This window comes from Rhamphochromis sp. 'chilingali' (genome assembly GCF_963969265.1).
Source record: "Rhamphochromis sp. 'chilingali' genome assembly, chromosome: 18".
NCBI classification, from domain to species: domain Eukaryota; kingdom Metazoa; phylum Chordata; class Actinopteri; order Cichliformes; family Cichlidae; genus Rhamphochromis; species Rhamphochromis sp. 'chilingali'.
In genome coordinates this window covers 18473169-18492481 of record NC_137945.1, presented here as the reverse complement: position 1 = coordinate 18492481, position 19313 = coordinate 18473169, and the positions used below count along the sequence as shown (strand labels likewise).

Genomic DNA, 19313 nt, shown 5'->3' with positions numbered 1-19313 from the left:
GCTTCATGGGATTAAGACCAACATGAGAAGTGCAGGGCGCTGTGGCTGGCTGCAGGCTAAAGGAACAGTACACTCAGATTCACTGTGACAAGACTCCCCTTCTTTTCACTGAAGAAGAATTGCCCAAAGACATTCATCCCCCATCTTTCCCTATCATGACTATAATGCTGACCTGGTTTCATTCAGGGCTTCTCTACCAAGGCCATTGTACTGCTCCTAAAATGGTCCTAATGTATTTACATATGACCAACCGATGTGGAATTAAAACTGTGGTATAAAGAAGAGGAAATTGTGTGTGCTGGTAAATATAGACAAGTGAGACAGAGTCTTCCCACAACACCATATCCACTTTTGCCATTTATCATTAATGATGGAAAAATCAGCAGATAAATGTTTAAAGTACGCCCACTATTGTCATTTCCATATGCATATTTTCTTTATTGGACTTCATTAGAGTAGCATTGAATTATTCACAGTTCAAACTCATTTTTAATTATCTTATACTCAACTTTGGTGTGGCCACTCAGTTGAAGATCTGTCTGAAAAAAGGCAAGCGGAGCAGAATAAAAAGATGAACTGATCATTTAGAGCACTCCGACATTTGTGCTTTTGCCTCATTTGGATTAATTGTACATGCACTTACACTGTTATTTGAAACTTTGACCGTGTTTACACTACTATGCAAAAGTTTTGAGTCACCCCTCACTTCTTTATATTTAACTTCTAAGAAGCCAGACTTTCTTTTTAATATTTTAATGTGATCTTGAGCAATGGTTCCCCAGGCTGTTTGGAAGGCTTTGAAGGTTATTCTTGGACATTGGCTGGTTTTCCTGATTTTCAGTGCAGTTCTTGTACCTGAACATTTTCAGAAGAATGTTTTTTAAGCCACTTAGCACTGACCTGTGAATCATGCAAGAATATAAATGGTACAAAACTCAAGGGGTGAACCATTGTTGTTTCACATAACAGACTATTTAGCAAAGAACCAATTTTAAACTGTATTTTTAGTCAATTTGTTGATAGCAGTCTCTCACAAAAACACACTGCTTATTCCCATTTCTTTAGTCGATTTTATTAAAAATGGCAAATGTAACACAGTTTGAAGGGTATAAAGTATTTTTGCACCAACAAGGTGATTCACAAAGCACTATTAGCTTAAAAACTAAGGAAACTGTTCTTAAGAAATGGGAATAAAATCCAACAAAGACCCGAGAGACACATCTGGCCCTTTAGTTTATCCATCCACTATTCACTGAAGCTTCATAAGAAATGGCCTCAGTGGAAAATTGGCTGTGAAGAAGCCATTCTTAAGGAAGAAAAACAAGGAGGAAATGCTGAGGTATGCCGAATTTTACAAGAACTTGACTGAAAATCAACGCCAACAGGTCTTTTGGAGTTATGAATTAAACCTGACATGGCTTGAAAATGATTCGAAGCACAAAAGCATGCCTTGATAGGAAAAGTCTGGAGAACTATTCCTGAAGACTACTTCAAGAAATAACAAGAAAGCTTCCTCAACAGAGTTGGCTGTGTTGAAGAAAAAAGCTGTATTTCAAGGTTGTTAGAATTACACAAACTCAGATTTTGCCTTATATACTGTATTTCCATGTATGTTTCCATTTTTCAATAAATAGCTGCAGCCGTTTCTCATTTTCCTAGAAAAATACAAAGAAATAATTGGTGGCTCAAGTTTTTCCATAGCACCAGAGGTGGGTACAAGAAAGTGTGATCTGTATAGAGTTCAGTTGTCACAGGGATGAATGGTATCACTGCACATGACACGAGTGTTTGCATGTGTTCTGCATGTTTGTGTGGTTTAAGGAAGCCCTGTTGTAAGGGCCCACAGCAGCCTCCCCAAAATAGAGCCGAGAGCAGCTGCAGCCGGGTGGGTCGTATCAGAGGGACATCAAAGGGGCCGCCGCCACCCGCCCTCTCTGATCATAAGCACTAATGGTGTAATGGGGGACTGGAAGGTCAGTGATTGTTTTTGGTTGTGTGTCTGTGTATGTAAGAGAGAGAGAGAGAGAGAGAGAGAGAGAGAGGGAGGGAGAGAAAGAAAGTCAACAGGCAACAAAGGTGATAGAACCTTCTGGAGCACAAAGCAACAGCATATAATCCTTGCAACAAAAAATAAATATCAGATTTGGTGTTGCCTCTTCGCTGATATCTATGGCAGAACCCAGCACAGCCAATTATAAATAACTGGCTTGGAAAATAGATTCCTTCTCCCACTGGTGAGTGAACTCTGGATCCCTAGATATCAGAATAAGTGGGAAAAAGTATATCACAGTCCCACAATATTATCTGTAAGGAACATACACTTCATCACTCTTGCATCAAACTGTACAGTTTCCAGGCATGCTCAGTATACTACTCTTAGTGTCCCAGCTCAGATAACTCTGCGTCCATTTGTGAGCCTCAGATTTCAACAGTCATCACTTTTCCTGCATGAAGACCTCCAGGCAGAGAGGTCCAGGCAAAGACACAGTCTGAATCTGAGCGTACGACATCCCATTTGCTGTAATGTTGTCCTTATGTATTCGATATTCTTATGATATTTTGTATTCTTATAATATTTTGTACTGGCTGGACTTCAGAAGATATAAAAGCACAGAGTACATGTCTCCCCCGCCTCTTCTTTCTTGAATCCAGATTTATGGCCCTATAAAATGTCTCTGTCATGTCCAATCAACACCTGCTGTCGCTCGTCACAAACCCAGTGGAAACAGTCGGAGAGGTTAAGCTTGAACACAGGCGCTCTCTATAGGATTAACAAGGCATTAACCCGTAAACCAATTTTAGTCATCTGAGCTCTTGATAAAATAATAATAATAATAATAATAATAATGACAATAATAATAATAATGATAATGATAAAATACAATAAAAACCCAGAAAATGTCTTACTTCTTCTGCTTATTTAGCCTTATCTGTTTACCTTAATGTATTATTTCGATATGCTGACTCATATACAATAGCGGACAGTTGAACGCTCATTATCCTGACACGTATTTTGTGATCGTAGAAGACAATATTTTATTTTTTAAAAAGAAAAGGTTTCTAGCCATAGTAATATGAATATTATTATTTATTTATTTTATACACATAACTGGCAAAGAGCCGGGGAGGTTTCTTTTTCGACTCTGCGGAAGAAATTTACTGCGGACGTGTGTTCGCCCATACTGGTTCCGGGTTTCAACATCCTGTTAGCTAACGTTAGCTGAAACACAATCTTCTCTACGCTATAAGGTGCATAGTGGTAAGAATCCGTGTATCTTTTCCGTTACGTGATTTTATGTATTGCCGTATGTCAAAGTCAACTATGTGGTTTAAGTTTTACATTGTGAAGAAGCGGTAAAATAAAAAAGCTATATCAATTTTTTGGAAAGGTTTTAGCAGGCTAGCCAGAGTTGACTAACCCTGACGGCTGCTTACACGTATGATAGAGGAATAAATTCACAGCCATTGCTGTGTAATTTAGATATGATGGATGAAGAGGATTTACAGGTGAAGATGTTCATATATCTCTGAAAGGAAGCTAGCTTTGTTTTAACGGGCCTAACTTTACGCGGCGTTTGTGATGAATCATATTCGACGGGATAGCCAGCGTTAACATTTAACAACCTGCAGTTTGACAAACACAGTGGCAACCGTTGTGTAATCTAGCCGATTAAATGTTGAGTTGCAAGTTATGCCCCAAAAAGAGTGATGTTTTAATGTTTTTCCTTTTCAGGATTAAAGAAATCCCGGAACAACATGGGTGAGTGATGGCTAGAAATCCACAATTCCCATTTGTCCACATTAAAGTAGCCACACTGAGGTCTCATTTCTTCGTCCCTCTTCAGTAGCTGTTGTCGTACACCTGTTTAAAATTGTTGGTTGTCATCTCTGTTACTTCACAGATGGTGAAGAGAGAACCTATGGTGGCTGCGAAGGGCCAGATGCCATGTATGTGAAGCTGATCTCGTCAGATGGCCACGAGTTCATTGTGAAACGAGAACATGCCTTGACATCTGGGACTATCAAAGCCATGTTAAGCGGGCCAGGTGAGAATTCAGACAATGACATTGTTATAAAGGAGCAAATTTAACTTTTTAACTTGAATGATTTGTAATCTAATGTTATCATACACACATACATTCATTGGTCATGCTCTCCAGTAATTTTGTTGCACTTTGAAGGTCATGCCAGGTTTTTTTTTTCCCAGTGGTAGCTTGTTTCTGCCAATCTGCTTAAAAAAAACGAAACTAAAAAAAATTTTGTGTGTGAATTTTGAGGTGTTTTCTTAGTGTTTTGAGTTAGTCTCTGACCAATGCTAACCTGTAGCGCAGCCCCAATTGGATTGCTGTCCACTTTAATCCAGTGTGAGTAGTTATTTGGAATTTGGAACCAAATGTATTTAAACACTGAAGAACATAACGTTTGTTTTGCTGCTGTTTTTACTGGAGGCTTTTTAAAAAAAAATCTTTTTGCAATTAAAAAAAACCCCACATATAGAAATCCCATTGTAGTACCTCAACCACATGATCATCATGTGAACTATTATTTGACTAATTTTGTTAGAGGGTGTGTGAGGTTCTGTATAAGATGTGCATAGTGGTGCTTGTAGAAGATGGTGTTATTGCTTTCAGTCAGGTTAATTCTGTTTCTCCAGTTGATGGCACTGTGCTCCCCCTTTGTTAGCAATACTATTAATAGGATTTCATTGGTGCAAATGCCATTATTCATTGCCTCATTTATCCCTGATCAAAAATATCTTTGTAGGTGCATATAATTACAATTAATTGGACAGTTTAATGCTTTTTAAAATTAATTATTGTTATCAATATCCATTATATGGTCTGTTTTCCAATTAACTTGTAAATATTTTTGCCCAACTTTACTTGATTACCTATCCTGCTCTGATCATCATGCAGAATTCTGTTTATTGGCTCCATCTAGGGGTGGGCAATATAAACGATATACGATAGAAACGATATAAATTTGGCCAACGATAGAGATTTTGACTATACCGCTCTACCGCAATAGTGCATGTTGATGATGTCAACATGCGCCTCTTTTGGTCAAAAGCATTGCAGCGGCTACAACCATTATCATCTGCAAATTATGCCGGGCGACAGTAATCGCAAAGAGATGAAGCACTTTTGAAATATGGGGAAAGCCAAAAACTGAGCTTCCACCACTTCCATACCATTGATTCATTAATGTTGAATTCTCTGGCAGCTGTTTTATTCCCATGTTGTTGCAGTATATTAATAACTAACCTCGTATTGTGGATGAATTATCTGAGTTGTTCTCCTGACTGAAGTTTGGCCCGTGTATAGCATCCTGCCTTGCGATTGCATGTGTCCCTAACCACCAGAATCCCTCACGTTAACTTTCATCGAGTGGAAAAAAGTTGGTGTTCATCCTCCAGTTTCACTGTGCTAATGTTATGCTAACATAGCTGTGTCGCTAGCGATCACGTAGCACAACATTATATAACATTATATTCAAAAATCTCTCAGTCAGAACATGTTTAGGTGGAAACTAGTGAGCTAACTTCCTGCTAACTTCTAGCTCCATTAAATTTAAATAAATTCTGTTTTTATTGATGCCTGGATGTTAAACTTAATTGTTGCACCTGGTAAAGCAGCAACGCTGATCATTTTATTGAAGATGAATGAATTTTGACAGTTTTTAACTCTCAGTGTTCGTTTGACTTTGGGATCTGAAGCGGACGGAGATTTGGACCCAGATAATCTGCAAGGCTCCTGACTACAGCAGACCTAATGCTCTGACAGTCCATCAAGCAGTGTGGCTTCGTAGCTTACCAAAGTTGTACTAAAGCATTTTTTGACAGATTTCTGCACGCTGTGTATTACATAAAATCGGTTCGAGGTCAGTAAACACAACCAGAATTCATACATAAGGCGCACTCTCGATTTTTGAGAAAATTAAAGGATTTTTAGGGTGGAAAATACGTTATACAGAAAAAAAAAAGAATATATCGCAGTATATATCGTTACCGCACATGGTTCAAATTATACTGCGATATGGATTTTAGGTCATATCGCCCAGCCCTATTCCCTACCTCCTGATTTAAGAAATATCTCTTCCTTCTCTCTCTTTAAGTCCCAACTTAAAACTCACTTGTTCAAAATAGCTTAACCCACATAACCTCTCCACTCTGCTATTTTAAATTTATTTATGTCTTGTGCTTTTATGATTGTGTAAACTACTTGCTTTTATGTTGCTTTTTATTCTACTGTGTACAGTGACCTTGAGTGTTTTAAAAGGCGCTTTCAAATAAAATGTAGTAATATTATTATTATTATTATTATTATTATTATTATTATTACTACTACTACTACTACTACTACTACTACTTGGGCCAGCACACTGGAAAGCTTTCAGAATACTTTTTTGGTTAATAAGGTGTTTTTAGGTGTTATGCTCAGTGCAAGACTTAAATTTATGTTGAAGCTCTTTACTTGACACTGTAGGCTGATGTGCACCTTAACAGAAAAGTAACTACAGTGGCATAGACATGAACCACTGTGATAGGGCTGTTTGGTAGCAGTATCCGGTGTAAACACATTAGCAGGATAATACCTCAGTAATTGTATCTAGCTTGTTCATTATGCTATTCCAGTAGCATCAGTGCAAAGACATGCTGTTTTTCTTTTTTTCATAAGTCTAGCAATATGTTTATAGATTCAGTTGGCTCCGATATTGTTTCTCCTTTCACAGTTTCTGTAAAAGTAACTGTTTAGTTCCAGATTCATCAAATCCATGACCAATATTAAGAGTTTTGCTCACGATGGCAGAGCAATGGCAGAAATTCAACACAGCCCTATAAATTAAGCTTACATCATTGAGGAAATCCCTGTATATGTTCTTTTAATGTATGAACATGATATTGTCTATCTGCAGGACAATTTGCTGAGAATGAAACCAACGAAGTGAATTTCAGAGAGATTCCATCTCATGTCCTCTCCAAGGTCTGCATGTATTTCACCTACAAGGTCCGTTACACCAACAGCTCCACAGAAATACCCGAATTCCCCATCGCGCCGGAGATCGCACTGGAACTACTCATGGCTGCTAACTTTTTGGATTGCTAAAGTTGCAAAGATAATGGAAAGAAAGCTTAAAACATTTTTAGTTGTTTTTTTTTCTTCTTTTTTTGAGTATTTAACTTGTTTTGCTATTCACTTCATATGAAAAATAATCCTTTTTCTGTGGTTTGCTGTTGTTTCATTAGTATTAAAAGATGACATTTTAACATGTTAAATGGATATAGCAGAATGTGACAAATGTGCCCCCCCAGAAATCTCTCCTCACCACACCATCTTAATAAAGACGTATTTGGTGAGCACTTTGTTTCCAGTCTTTGGTACCTTGTGCCTCATGAAATGAAGTACCATCTCCACAATGAATATGCTTCCTATTTTTATTCTTTTTTGAAGTTTAAAAAAAAGATATTTGAGATAAAGGCAACAGTGGGGATGTTGTATACACTAAAACAGATAATTCAGTGTTTTGTTTTGCTTTTTCACATCAGTAGTTGGAGATCTACTAAAAGGGTTTAGTCTTTATACGGATCAGATAAGGATGTTTGGAAAATGAATGAACCTCAGATGTCTAATTTAATTAGCATGGCAATGCTGAAATAAAAATGTGTATTGAATCTGAAAATACTGCTTTTTTTTTTTTTTTTTTTTTACACTATCGTAGGAGAACTGCAGTAACTGCTGTGGTTTAAACACTCTTAACATACTTATCAAATAACTGAAAGGACTCACTGTGTGCTCGTACTGCTCCAGCGTGACACTGATTCATCAAGAAGTGAATTTATGACTCTAGGATAAAACAATTGGTACAGACTCCTTAAAGTCCCATAAAGTGGTATGACATAAGGGCTTTGTGTTGCATGTTATAGAAGAAATTTCCGTGTTCATAAAACAGTCAGTGATCACTTAAACTACATAAAAATGTAAAGCTGATAGATGTGATCTTATTATTCTGAATAAACATTGCCTTGCACATTCAAGTTTCAGAAATTTACGTTGCCTGTGTCCATACATTTGACTGGTGCCTATATGGAGTGCTTACCAGCCATGCCATGTGATACACCCAACTATTAATTCCCATGGTGAGGCGAGAGCTTATATCACATCTGATGCAACTCTGGCTACCAAGAGACATTTTCTCTGTAGGAAACATTAGGAGGTTAGATCAAATTGCAGTTCAAGTGGATGAAATGTTCAAAAATTTTGCTTACACAGATAAATGAATATGCTTCCTGTGCTTAAGCCACTGACACCTAAAAAAAAAATGACAGTAAGATAACATAACGAGCTAAAGCAGCTCAAATAATGATAATCATCATCAGGAAAACGAAAAATGTAATTAAATACTCTGATGATCACAGGAAGTCTGTTCTTTGAAGCATTTTGTCATGATGAGTCATTACTCTCACACTTAGAGGTTTTTAGAAACCAATGTTATTCTCATTTTTAGGCACGGTTACTCCACCCGAGCGTCTGATCATGTTATACCTCAAAGGTAGGAAGTTTCTGTCTTTTAATAACTAAAATACATCCTTTAGCAAAGGTCACTGGAGGTGCCCGAAGTCCCCCATATTTAAAGAATATTTAAAAATATTATGTTGTCTTTATCGCTGGTGAAATGCTGTGATAAATCTGCTAAATGTTACGGACATCTTGGCGGTGACGGTGGCGCGCACACACACGTTCGTGTGGATTTGTTTTCTGCTGTCAAAACAACTTAAATCACGTGACCGCCTGACGTACGTTTCTACACTCTGCGCTGAGGCAGGAGGAGGGGGGGTTTCCATCATGGCGTCGATGCAGGTAAGAACACAATTGACAGCGATCGCTTATTTTGTGATTTTTACCGGACCTCCCGACTATTTTTTTCCTGGCACTTTATCGACCACTTCATTTACCTACGCGTATTTGCCCAAAGTGGTGGTGACGTTACTGTAAAATCGATGACATTTATCCTCAACTGTTCAGGTTTAGCGGCTGCTCTTTGCTAGCAATACAACTAGCCCATCATCATCATCATCCACAGCAAGTCAAGGCTAGTAGAAGCTAGCTTCCTGGAACTGTATGTCGATGACTTGGCCCGTGTGTAGGTTCTTCTCAGAAAGGCGTGATAATTCAAGGATATGAGGTGGAAAAATTTCCGATGTTTCCCGTAAATGTTGGCGGTTAAGTGGCCGGGCTCTCACCACAGTGAGCTAAGCAGACGGTGCGCAGATCGAACAGTTGCAGTTTCCTCCTGAACAGCTGAACAGGTGCATCACTTTCACAGAAACTGCGTTGTTCAGTTGACTGGCTGTTAACGTCTAAATAAATCAAACCCGTAAAGCAAATTTCATACATTTTTTTTAAACACTTGCCTCTTTGAAATCGTTTTGTTTGGGTCACGTTTAACTACTAATAAACATAATAAACGGTAACCCCTCATTGGAATATCATTGATGTATCAGTGTTTTTCCGGGTATGGGCCTCTTAATAAAATTGATGAACACATGTGCTAAATTTCTCAGCCACTACTCTGTTTGATTTTACTTGACTTGATCCAGTATTTCAACTTTTTATTTATTTATTTTTTGGGGGGTATAAACCCAATCATGTTTTCTCCCACAGAAAAGGCTACAAAAGGAATTATTAGCCTTGCAAAACGATCCACCCCCAGGAATGACGCTCAATGAAAAAAGTGTACAGAACACCATTACACAGTAAGTCCTTCTCTCTCTCTCTCTCTCTCTCTCTCTCTCTCTCTCTCTTTTTTTTTTTTTAATTTCTTGTGACTCATTTGTTTCAGAGTGGCAGCACTTCTGGGTTTTTATCACCGATATGCCTATCGTGTTTGCTCAAATACCATGTGGCTTTGTGAAATGCCAGGTTTCATTCCTTTAAACGGGTAGCGTGGCAAGCATGCCGCATGCCATACAGGTAGCTGCGGCTGGAGGTGAGACACCACAGCCTCAGCAGTGTGTAGTGGTGAGGAATTGGGGTCATTCCAGCAACTGGCAGCCACAGGCCCTTCGTAGAGTGTCTCTAATGCACAGTGTCACTATTCATCCTTATAAAATATTTAATGGCTGGCATGCAGGAGTTGGGCTAGAAACAGAGGTTGCTTGGCTGACCTTTCTGTCTGGTTGTCGTGATGTATCCCCTTAAACCCCATGACTACTGTTGCCAGGAAATATGACTTGAATTGTAGTCTTTAAATGGATTTGAGACTAGTTTCTAAGCTGAAGCATGGACTTGTTAAGTTACTAACTTTTCGAGTTGTGTGGCATGGTTTCTGGCCTCCAATGCCGTCTGAAAGAGAGGGTGCACATTGGAGTGTTTGTCACTGGTCAGTTATGGTGGCATCTTCCTCATTAGATAACAGTCACCTGGTCTAACAAATGCCTTGCATGACTGCCAAGTCTCCTAACCAGTCCTGCTGGCTTGTGATCCTTGTATATAATTTCTCTGACAAGGCATGTGTAGGTGTGTCTTTTTTTTTTTTTTTTTTAAACGCTCTGCTCTGATGTCACAAGGTGTCTTTATGCTACTTTCTGTTGTCACGATTGACTGTGGTCATGAAATGTCTTTATTATCCTGACTGGAGTATGACATACTCTTGTTGTGCTTGGCATAGAAGCACACAAGCTGGTATGTTACCGCAATAAAGGGTCAGTGTGTTTTCAGCTTTGCACCTTTTGTTTATATAGTACACTTTGTACTGTAACGAGCAACACTGAGAGTCAATGGTTTTGTTTTGTTTTTTAAGTGTATTGTGTGCTGGTGCTATATTGGTTAGCTTGATGGTGTAATGAGTCACTTAATGTAAACAGGGAAACTGCTGCTTAAAGGCACTGTTGGGCCTCTCAGGTGTACTCATTTGTCCTTGTCCCTACACTTTCACTAAATGTCTCAGTGTTATTTTTGTTGACTGGATCATATAATCACCAGGCTATAGGGAATTTGAGCACATTTAGCGTGATGTCCTTGAAGTCCCTGACTGTTTTCGGCATGAGTTGGTAGCACAATCAGGCCTCGCTCTGAACTTCTTGAAGGAAAAGTGGAGCTTCGTTTAGACACTGTGACTGACCCTTTCCAAGGGCAACGTTTTAAGGAGAACAGACTTTATATGTAGGTTTAAATGATCATGTGTGCCAGTCTAGATTTGAATGAGGCATGAGGCTATAAACCTGGATAACAGCCACAAGACTCTGGTGTCCTGTCTGCACTGCTTGCATGGGAAAAAATAGGGCAGAGATTGTGATGCTTTTTTCTTCTAAGGATTCTACTATGAGCCCCACAACTGTTCTGCACTCAATTTGTTTTTGCCACCAGTGAAGCTACATTCAGCAGTCTTGAGGTGTGTGTGTGTGTGTGTGTGTGTGTGTGTGTGTGTGTGTGTGTGTGTGTGTGTGTGTGTGTGTGTGTGTGTAAAGAGTGTGCGGTGCAGGTAGGCTGTCTTTCATCCCAGAGGCACAAGGCTCTGTATTTGCAATCATCTGAGCAGGATTGAATTGCTAGCAGCTCAGTCAGCAGAGTTCTGTAGCCTGGCCACCGAAGCGAAAATAGATTTTGTCCAGTAGATCAATAGAATATCACATTATTACTAAAGCACTGTCATAACCCAGATGAATATTGAATGTCACTGAAATGAGTCAGACTGAAAGCTTTTGATTACACACACTTACTGGAGAACCGGCAGCTCACATTGTGTATGATTTATTATTATTTTTTTAATGATAATTACATGTGGTTCTGTACTTGTCTCTAGCTAATCTGCTGCCAAATTATAAAACGGCACATTATTAACAGAAATAATGTCGAAGCTGTCATTGTTTCCCACCTACTCCAGAATTGTAAGATTGAACACAGAGCACATTATCACTCATAAACCAAATTTTGCTTTTATAGAAATGCCATTTTCTCCCAAAGCACTGAAGGTTTATGTTCACTGTCAAGTACACTACGTATGAGGAAAAAGGAAAAAGCCTGAGTAGTTTATCCTGTCAAAAATTTGCAAGATCTTTACTCCAATCCCCCAAAACCACAAATCAACTGATTCTTGCAATTTGGATTTACACACAGGGTGTGTGAGGGTCGCAAAAGTAATTGGTGCACCTCATTCAAACTGTGCTGTTTTTATCTGTATAGGCCCAGGGTCCCTTAAAGGCGCAGGTTCTTCTGCTAATATGGTGAATCGAGGGTAAATTTGCTCATTTCCTCCATGCAAATTGTGGGCAACCTCGCAGGGCTTTGTGGTTCCTTGTGGTTTCCTCTTTCCTCTGATTTGTGTAAATCTCTAAAAATGTGTTTTGTTTTTTTGTGCAAGTTAATGAAATTTTAACTTTTACGTTATTGTAAGTTGTAATTTAAGAGAGTTAATGTTGAAATTTAATGGATCTCCCTCCACCAACTCCATAAATTTAAAAGAAAATGGCCTTTTTTCATATTTACATCACTCTGATTTGTAGTCAGAGACTACTAGACCCTGATTATCTCAAGGTGATCTGTGTTATTTTATGTAATTTTTTTTTTTTTGTTTGACATACTTTAATATTGTGCTTTTATTTTTTAATTTTTTAGGTGGATTGTAGATATGGAGGGAGCACCTGGCACACTGTATGAAGGAGAGAAATTTCAGCTGCTTTTCAAATTTAGTAGTCGATATCCTTTTGATTCACCTCAGGTAAGCTCAGCAGTCATTATTGTTTGTGCGTAGGTGTGTGGGTAAATGTTAAACATTTTAAAGCACTTTGTCTGAAGCTATCTATAAGTTCACTTTATTAACCATCTTGTCTTATGGATCTGTTTTGTCTGCACTGTGGGTGCAGGAGATGCAGATGAACAAAGGATACCGTTTGCTACTCTGATCGAATGTCCCACATCCATTCCTAGCTTGATATCAAAGATTGATATTCCTGAGTTCATGGTCCACAGTGGTGTTCCGATTGAAATAAACTCAAAAACTGAAGAGCTGTAGAAACAGTCTTTTATATTCATCGGCTAGATACCTGCTGTAATCTCATGAAACATCTTGGCTCTATGGTCATTAGTGCAATGAATCTTGGCTTGGAATCACTGAGAGACAGCAGTGCAGAAGTCTCACTGAAGCCATGTTTGATGGGATTAGTTTGACTCAACAGTCTTGTTTCACTGATTAGGAGCCTGCCCGTCTAAAAATAGGTAGAGAAAATTAGATAAATTGAGCTACTTAGCTGTTACCCTCTCAAATAGGAAGGACACACTATCAGATTTATCCACTGTTGAAGTCCTCTCCTGGGGCCTCGGAGGAACTTCTCTTTCACCTTATATCCTATTATTGTCGTGGAAAAGAAAACAAAGTCTGATCAAAATCACTTGACAATTTTTGCATAACAGCTTCAGTTTCTGTTGAGCCTTTTCACAGCTACATGCGCACAGGAGAAACTCCAGATTTCCTACCAGAACTTTAACCCTGTGCAGCATCTTCTAAAACAAAGATGTCAAATTTTAAACAGTGTTGTGTAATCTTACAGTTTAGATTGTTACAATTGTATAAGGGCTTTTTATTTTTTCATTTACTCATTTTTTGACATGTTTTAGCCATCCAAGCTCTGCACATCACTCCACCAGTCATTTGAACATTCTGTGTCATTCACATGGGGAAAATAGAAGCTTTGCAATTAAAACTAATCATCATTAGATTGAAATGTGGAATCAGAGTATTCTCTAGAATTTTTTATTTTATTTTTAATGCTTACAAAATTTTTAAGATTAGAATCAGTCTCCAATAATAACTTCAGCTTTAAATAAGACAGAATTGGAAAACTTTGGGCTCGACCTAAAATGTCACATCTGTTTTTTGGCCTTCAGACTTTGCTTTCGTCAAAGAACCGTTGCAGACATCGTTGTTTCAAATTTGTTGAGGTAATCTAATGGGTATGGTTGAGATCTGGTGACTGCAGTAACGTCTCCATTAAAGACAGACCCCGAGCTGACCAGTTCTATAAAGAGTTCTTGTGTACTTCGGAGCTGTTCTTTAGATCACTGTCCTGCGTGCGGTCCAGTCATGCCGCTTCCAGCAGATTACAGCATGGCATTTCCAAATAGAGGGTCACCCTTCTTTATTCGACATCTCGTTTTTAATCTTATATAAATCTTTTCCTTTACCCACTACAAAACGAACCATCTCAATTTTTGTTGGAAACACTTTAAAGGTGGAATTGTTTGATCTTACCACCATTTTCCAGCCTTTCTCAGTCAAATGCATGCAGCGTTTAGCAGTCTTGGCTTTCTTTTATTGGTTAGTCTCAGATTTGGCCTTTTCCATTGAAGCTCTGCCTAGTGTCATTAAAATCACCTCTTCACTGTCACATTGAGATGGGTATTGTGTTCACTGGAGCTGCATACCTTTTTTTTCCTGTTCTGGTTAGAGACACTTTGCTGACAGAATGGTACGCACACTAGTATGAAATTTCCTCTGTGTGTTTTTTCCTCATTGAACTTGAACCCACAAAGGCTGATGTTCCAGACACTGAAAAGTGCTGAAAAGTTGCTGCTTCTTCACAGAAATGTTCAGTTGTGGTAAAAATGATTGAGAGTTTAATAAAAAGCTTTCAATTTTTATTTTTTTTTTTGTTTTTTTGGGGTGATTCTGATTTCTGAGCAGTTGTGCGCATGCAAATTAGAGGCCCACCTTATGAAACAAAACAGAGGCTACTTCTGTTTTTCTTTTTCTAAAGTTAGAAATATTGAAACTTGTGGTGAGCACAGATTCAGCACTAGAACAAGGCACAGCATGGACCCGAGACTAGATATCTTAGTGAAATAGAAGATTTAGGTTACCTAAAGACGCTGTTGGCTTGGTGTGATTTGGAGGTTTGAGTAAATATTTTAAGAGATTTTTTTTTTTTTTTTTTTTTTTTTTTTTTTTTGGTCTTGATCTTTAGACTATAAAGCTAGCTGTGCTTTCTAGTCATATCAGTCACCTCCCTCCCCCTCATGATGTGGAGCCTGCACTCTCCCGTGAGGCCCGGTCTGGTGCCAGACTGACTCAACCCTTCATTACCCTTTTTACCCGCTCCCCCTTCTCTCTGCTTTAGCACTTCTGACTCTAGCTTTTTGCTTCTCACACTTCCCATATCTTCCTGCTTGGCCCTCACTCTTGTGCCTTTTTCAAAGTCAAATGTAGCCCAGTGCTTTTTATAGAACGTGTCTACTTTTTTATAAAACATGCTGTATCTCCTCTCTAGCTCTCCCTACGCTGTTCGCTTTTCCTCTCTCTCCCACCGTGTCCCGGCCCCTCTGTCCTAATCCGAGAGCCTCATATCCCTGTAGAGCAGTGGTGTCAATCATAAGGCCTGGGGGCCAGAATCAGCCCGACAAAGCCTTCAGTCCGACCAACTGGACAGTTTAGTAAGATGTGAAAGAAGGCATAAGTTTTGGACTAACTGTGTTTACACTTACACTTTACGACTTCCCCTGTGCTCTATTATCCAAGTAAGGAAATCCCAGAAAGCTGATGCTGTTTATCTGGACATTGTGTTTTCAGTGGGGGAAACATCTCATTACTTTTTAAGAAGTCACTTGGATAAGTGAAAAAACGTTTCTCCCACTGAAAACTGGACATCCAGATGAACAGAATCAGCTTTGTGGACGTAAACGACAAGGTTTTGGTTTTTCTTCCATTAAAATATCTGAGATTAAATCCATAATTAAGCATCTTTACATCGACAGAAGTCAAATCGGTGTATTTATATAGCACATTTTAAACAACGTCTGTTGACCAAAGTGCTGTACAAGGTATACAAAATATCCACTATGTAAAACGGTCACTAAATCAGCAATAAAGAATGGGAGAGCTTCACTGGTCCAGCTCGCTACATGTGGCCCACAAAGTAAAATGAGTTTGCTATCCCTGCAGTAGTGGGTTAACCCTGCAGCAAGTCTAATTATTTTGCTGTCATTAATTGACGGGAATGAATGTTTTAGCTTTCTCCAAAGTTCATCCCCGAGCTGGCTCTTTGACCACACACGTAACCCCCAACCACCCCAAAGTTGTTTTTTATGCGTCTTCTTTCTTTAGGATCTTAAAGCTCGCCAGCCTCGTGGGATTTTTATTTGTACATATTCAGTTGCGTTGATGTGGTCTGCTTTGCTTTCATTGTGCAGGTAATGTTCACAGGAGAGAATATACCTGTCCACCCGCATGTGTATAGCAACGGTCACATCTGTCTATCTATCCTAACGGAAGACTGGTCGCCAGCGCTCTCGGTGCAATCAGTTTGTCTTAGCATTATCAGCATGTTGTCAAGCTGCAAAGAAAAGGTAAGTGTGCGACACCCGGTGTGGGCGGTAGCGGTTTGTGGGCACGTGTTAAATGTTAAATCTAATTGCTGCTTTTTGTTTTCTGCAGAGACGACCGCCCGATAACTCATTTTATGTAAGAACATGTAACAAAAACCCAAAGAAAACAAAATGGTGGTATCACGGTGAGTTTAAAAAAAGAAAAAGGTCTTATTTGTTTTCAGCACTTCCTGAACGTGAAACTTTTTTTTGTCTGTTTCCTGTTGTAATTCTAATCTTCATGCTGTCTTGTTTGCCTTCACAGATGATACATGCTAATGTACAAACTTTGTATTAATGGTAGAAGAGAGAAGTCCTACTGACCTACGTAAAGCACTTTTTAATCATTCAGTCTTTGAACTCTGACCTTTGACTGGAACAATGGACACCATGCGCTGGAGGCTCTTGGCTGCATGTTTTAGTCTGTTGTAAAATAGAAAATAACGGAACGTTTAGCTGCACCCAAGATGGAACTTCTTCCTTTTTTGTGTGTGTTTTTGTTTTGTTTTTGTTTTTTGTTTTTTTTCCGTTTTTTGGGGGGAGGGCAAAAAGGTCACAATGCAGCGAGCAAGTAAGGCAGACTTGTACTGATACTTATAATTCCTCTTTTAAGATTATTATTGTTACTTTTTTTGTTTGTGTGTGGCTGCATTTTAAGGTCCTTGTGTTGTGCAATAATAACCGGTGGATGCATGCTGGGGCCTACAAAGAGAGATCTAAATCTAACAGTCTTCTGGAAGGGATTTGACCATCAAAACCCCAAGAAAATGCTTCATCTGTTTTTATTATTATTAGTAGTAGTACTACATGCACTGTGATGGTATCTAGTTTAAAAAGGCACTATTACGTTATTCCCAGCTTGCAGGTGTACTGTAAGCAGTCCTCGATGCTTATCAGGTTCAAGGGTTTTAGTTTTTTAACCACTGTATCGACAGCACACGCGCTCTTCTTCATCTTCCAACTCTTAAGACCTGGTTGCAGTTCTTCCTACCATCGGACTGAAATTTGGTACACACGGGAATAGCACAGGCGTGACGGTAGATCCAGGAGTCATCCAGTGACCTCGGCGTTTGTCTCCTCATAAAGCTGGGCTGAACTTTTCTGGTCCAGCCTTTTAAGACGTGCATCAGCCTCTCTTCCATTCAAAGAATGTCATCGCATGATCCATTTGTATTTGTATGATATATATTTTTATTATTATTTCATGCTTTAATCTTCTGAAATGTTTGAATTTTTTGTTTGTTTGTTTTTTTGGCATTTTGTTTTCCCAACTAGTTGATACTTTGAAAAGGGGGTGCTTTTGACGGGTCAGTATGTTTTTGAATTTTTTTTATTTTTTTTTTGTTATTTAAATCTTCATTTTTATCTCTAGAATGACAAAGTCTTTCTAGAATGTATGAAGACAATACTTTTTTTTTTTTCCTTCTCTCTCTCTCTTCCCCCTGGTCAGAGTTTTGGCTCAGGTACTTTTTCAATAAAGAGATCGCCTCTAAAAAGACACCTATCAGAGATTTTGAATTTAACTATATTTTCACCAAAAGAGACTGTTATGTTGTAAACTTGTAACATGTCTGAAACTATTCTGTACATACATGCGTCTTTAAATTGTTAGATGATGTGCAAGAACTTGGCAAAGGATGCATTAACTTTATAGCAGAATGATGATAGGAGTGCTTTATTTCATTGGAACTTTGCATCTTTTGCCAATTAGGTTGTGTACGGTCAGCAACAAACATGTAAAGCTGGTTTTGGAAAAAAGGAAAAAAAAAAAAAAGAAGGTAGTTTTACAGTAGGGGTGCATGCAGTTTCAAACCCTACTTTTTCTTATTGGCATCTAACATTGTGGCAACTTTTAGTCGTTCCATAACTGAGGTCACGGTTTATAGGATGGATGCTAACAGTGCTCACCTCCAGAGGCTGTGCTCATTTCAAAGTGTAATCACTCCATTCCTAAAGACATGTTTATCGCCATCCAGTCAGAGATACTTGAATTTTTTCCATCTTGAGTTGTTTGTATCTACTACTTTTTTTTTTCTTTCTTTCTTTCTTTTTTCCCTTTTCCAGGGTCTAGCTGAGTTTCTTGAATGAACATGCGTGAATGTGATGATGCTCTATTCTGTAGAGGAGATTACCACAGCACACGGCTATCTGAAGATTTAAAAACAAAAAACTATATTGATAATTTAAGGACATCTATTTAACCAATTTTTTTTTTTTTTATTAGTTTCATTGTATAAGGTCGTATCTGCTATCACTGCTTCGAGAATAAGACTGACTGAAACACTGATTGTGTAAATGTAGTCACAGCAGCATCAGTGCACAGAGACGCCTAAAGGATCAATAAAGGCTTGTTTTGTCTTTTTAAACATGCTTGTGGTTATGTTACAGGGTTTGGCTGTTCTTTTTTTGTTTTGTTTTTCCCCCTTAGGTTACTTTTTTTTTTTTTTTAAATGTGGTTTGAACTCTTAGCTTGCAAGTTGTTGTGAGTGGTCAACACTAATAAGGGTGTGTTATTTATATTTGAAATTTTGTTCTGGGATGTGCAAGCTCCATGTAATAGGTGCCTGTTCATTTTCATAATCGATAATAAAAACAAAGATTCACTTTTATTCAACCTCAGTCTGAACAGTATGGGTTTTTTTTCTTCTCCTTTTTAAATAGCTTGCAAAAGACTGAGTAGTTCTGCTCTGAAGGCAGAAGGATGATGACCAAATTGAGAAAGAAGATAAATGTGTGACAGTGACACATTACATAAACTGCATATTTCAGAAGCATGTAATTCCATCTGTCTGTAAAAAGTGAATGGCACAGATCTCAGACGTGCCTGTGGAATTGCACTAGGTTTGTGAAACATGTGCAAAGATAAAGATGTAGTGTGGCAGGAAAACTGATGATCTGACGCTTTTGAAAGCAATGGAGCTTTCATTTGAAGCTTGTTTTGTTTTTTGTTTTGTTTTT

The 19313-nt window shown here is 38.5% G+C and overlaps 2 protein-coding genes across 3 annotated transcripts; both read left to right on the top strand.

The window, feature by feature from the left end:
* Positions 1–3149: 3149 nt before the first annotated feature.
* eloca (elongin C paralog a) lies at positions 3150–8035 on the top strand. 2 transcript variants are annotated; one of them, XM_080865721.1, is made up of 4 exons: positions 3150–3249; positions 3734–3760; positions 3903–4046; positions 6916–8035. In XM_080865721.1, the coding sequence occupies exons 2-4, from the start codon at positions 3757–3759 to the stop codon at positions 7104–7106; spliced, it is 339 nt and encodes a 112-aa protein (XP_080721847.1). In that variant the 5' UTR covers positions 3150–3249; positions 3734–3756; the 3' UTR covers positions 7107–8035. The 2 variants fall into 2 exon arrangements, with proteins under 2 accessions (XP_080721847.1, XP_080721846.1); XM_080865720.1 differs by having other exon boundaries at positions 3158–3259.
* Positions 8036–8800: 765 nt separating this feature from the next.
* ube2wb (ubiquitin conjugating enzyme E2 Wb) lies at positions 8801–17429 on the top strand. The gene is made up of 6 exons (XM_080865609.1): positions 8801–8858; positions 9663–9754; positions 12615–12717; positions 16182–16337; positions 16426–16501; positions 16621–17429. Exons 1-6 carry the CDS (start codon positions 8844–8846, stop codon positions 16632–16634), a joined length of 456 nt encoding a protein of 151 aa, XP_080721735.1. The 5' UTR covers positions 8801–8843; the 3' UTR covers positions 16635–17429.
* Positions 17430–19313: the final 1884 nt, after the last annotated feature.

Excerpts from the sequence above, each read along its gene's own strand:
- ube2wb (XM_080865609.1), top strand. Across the intron at positions 9,755-12,614 it reads GTACAGAACACCATTACACA|GTGGATTGTAGATATGGAGG; the intron begins GTAAGTCCTTCT and ends TTAATTTTTTAG. Across the intron at positions 16,338-16,425 it reads TGTCAAGCTGCAAAGAAAAG|AGACGACCGCCCGATAACTC; the intron begins GTAAGTGTGCGA and ends TGTTTTCTGCAG.
- eloca (XM_080865721.1), top strand. Across the intron at positions 4,047-6,915 it reads AGCCATGTTAAGCGGGCCAG|GACAATTTGCTGAGAATGAA; the intron begins GTGAGAATTCAG and ends GTCTATCTGCAG.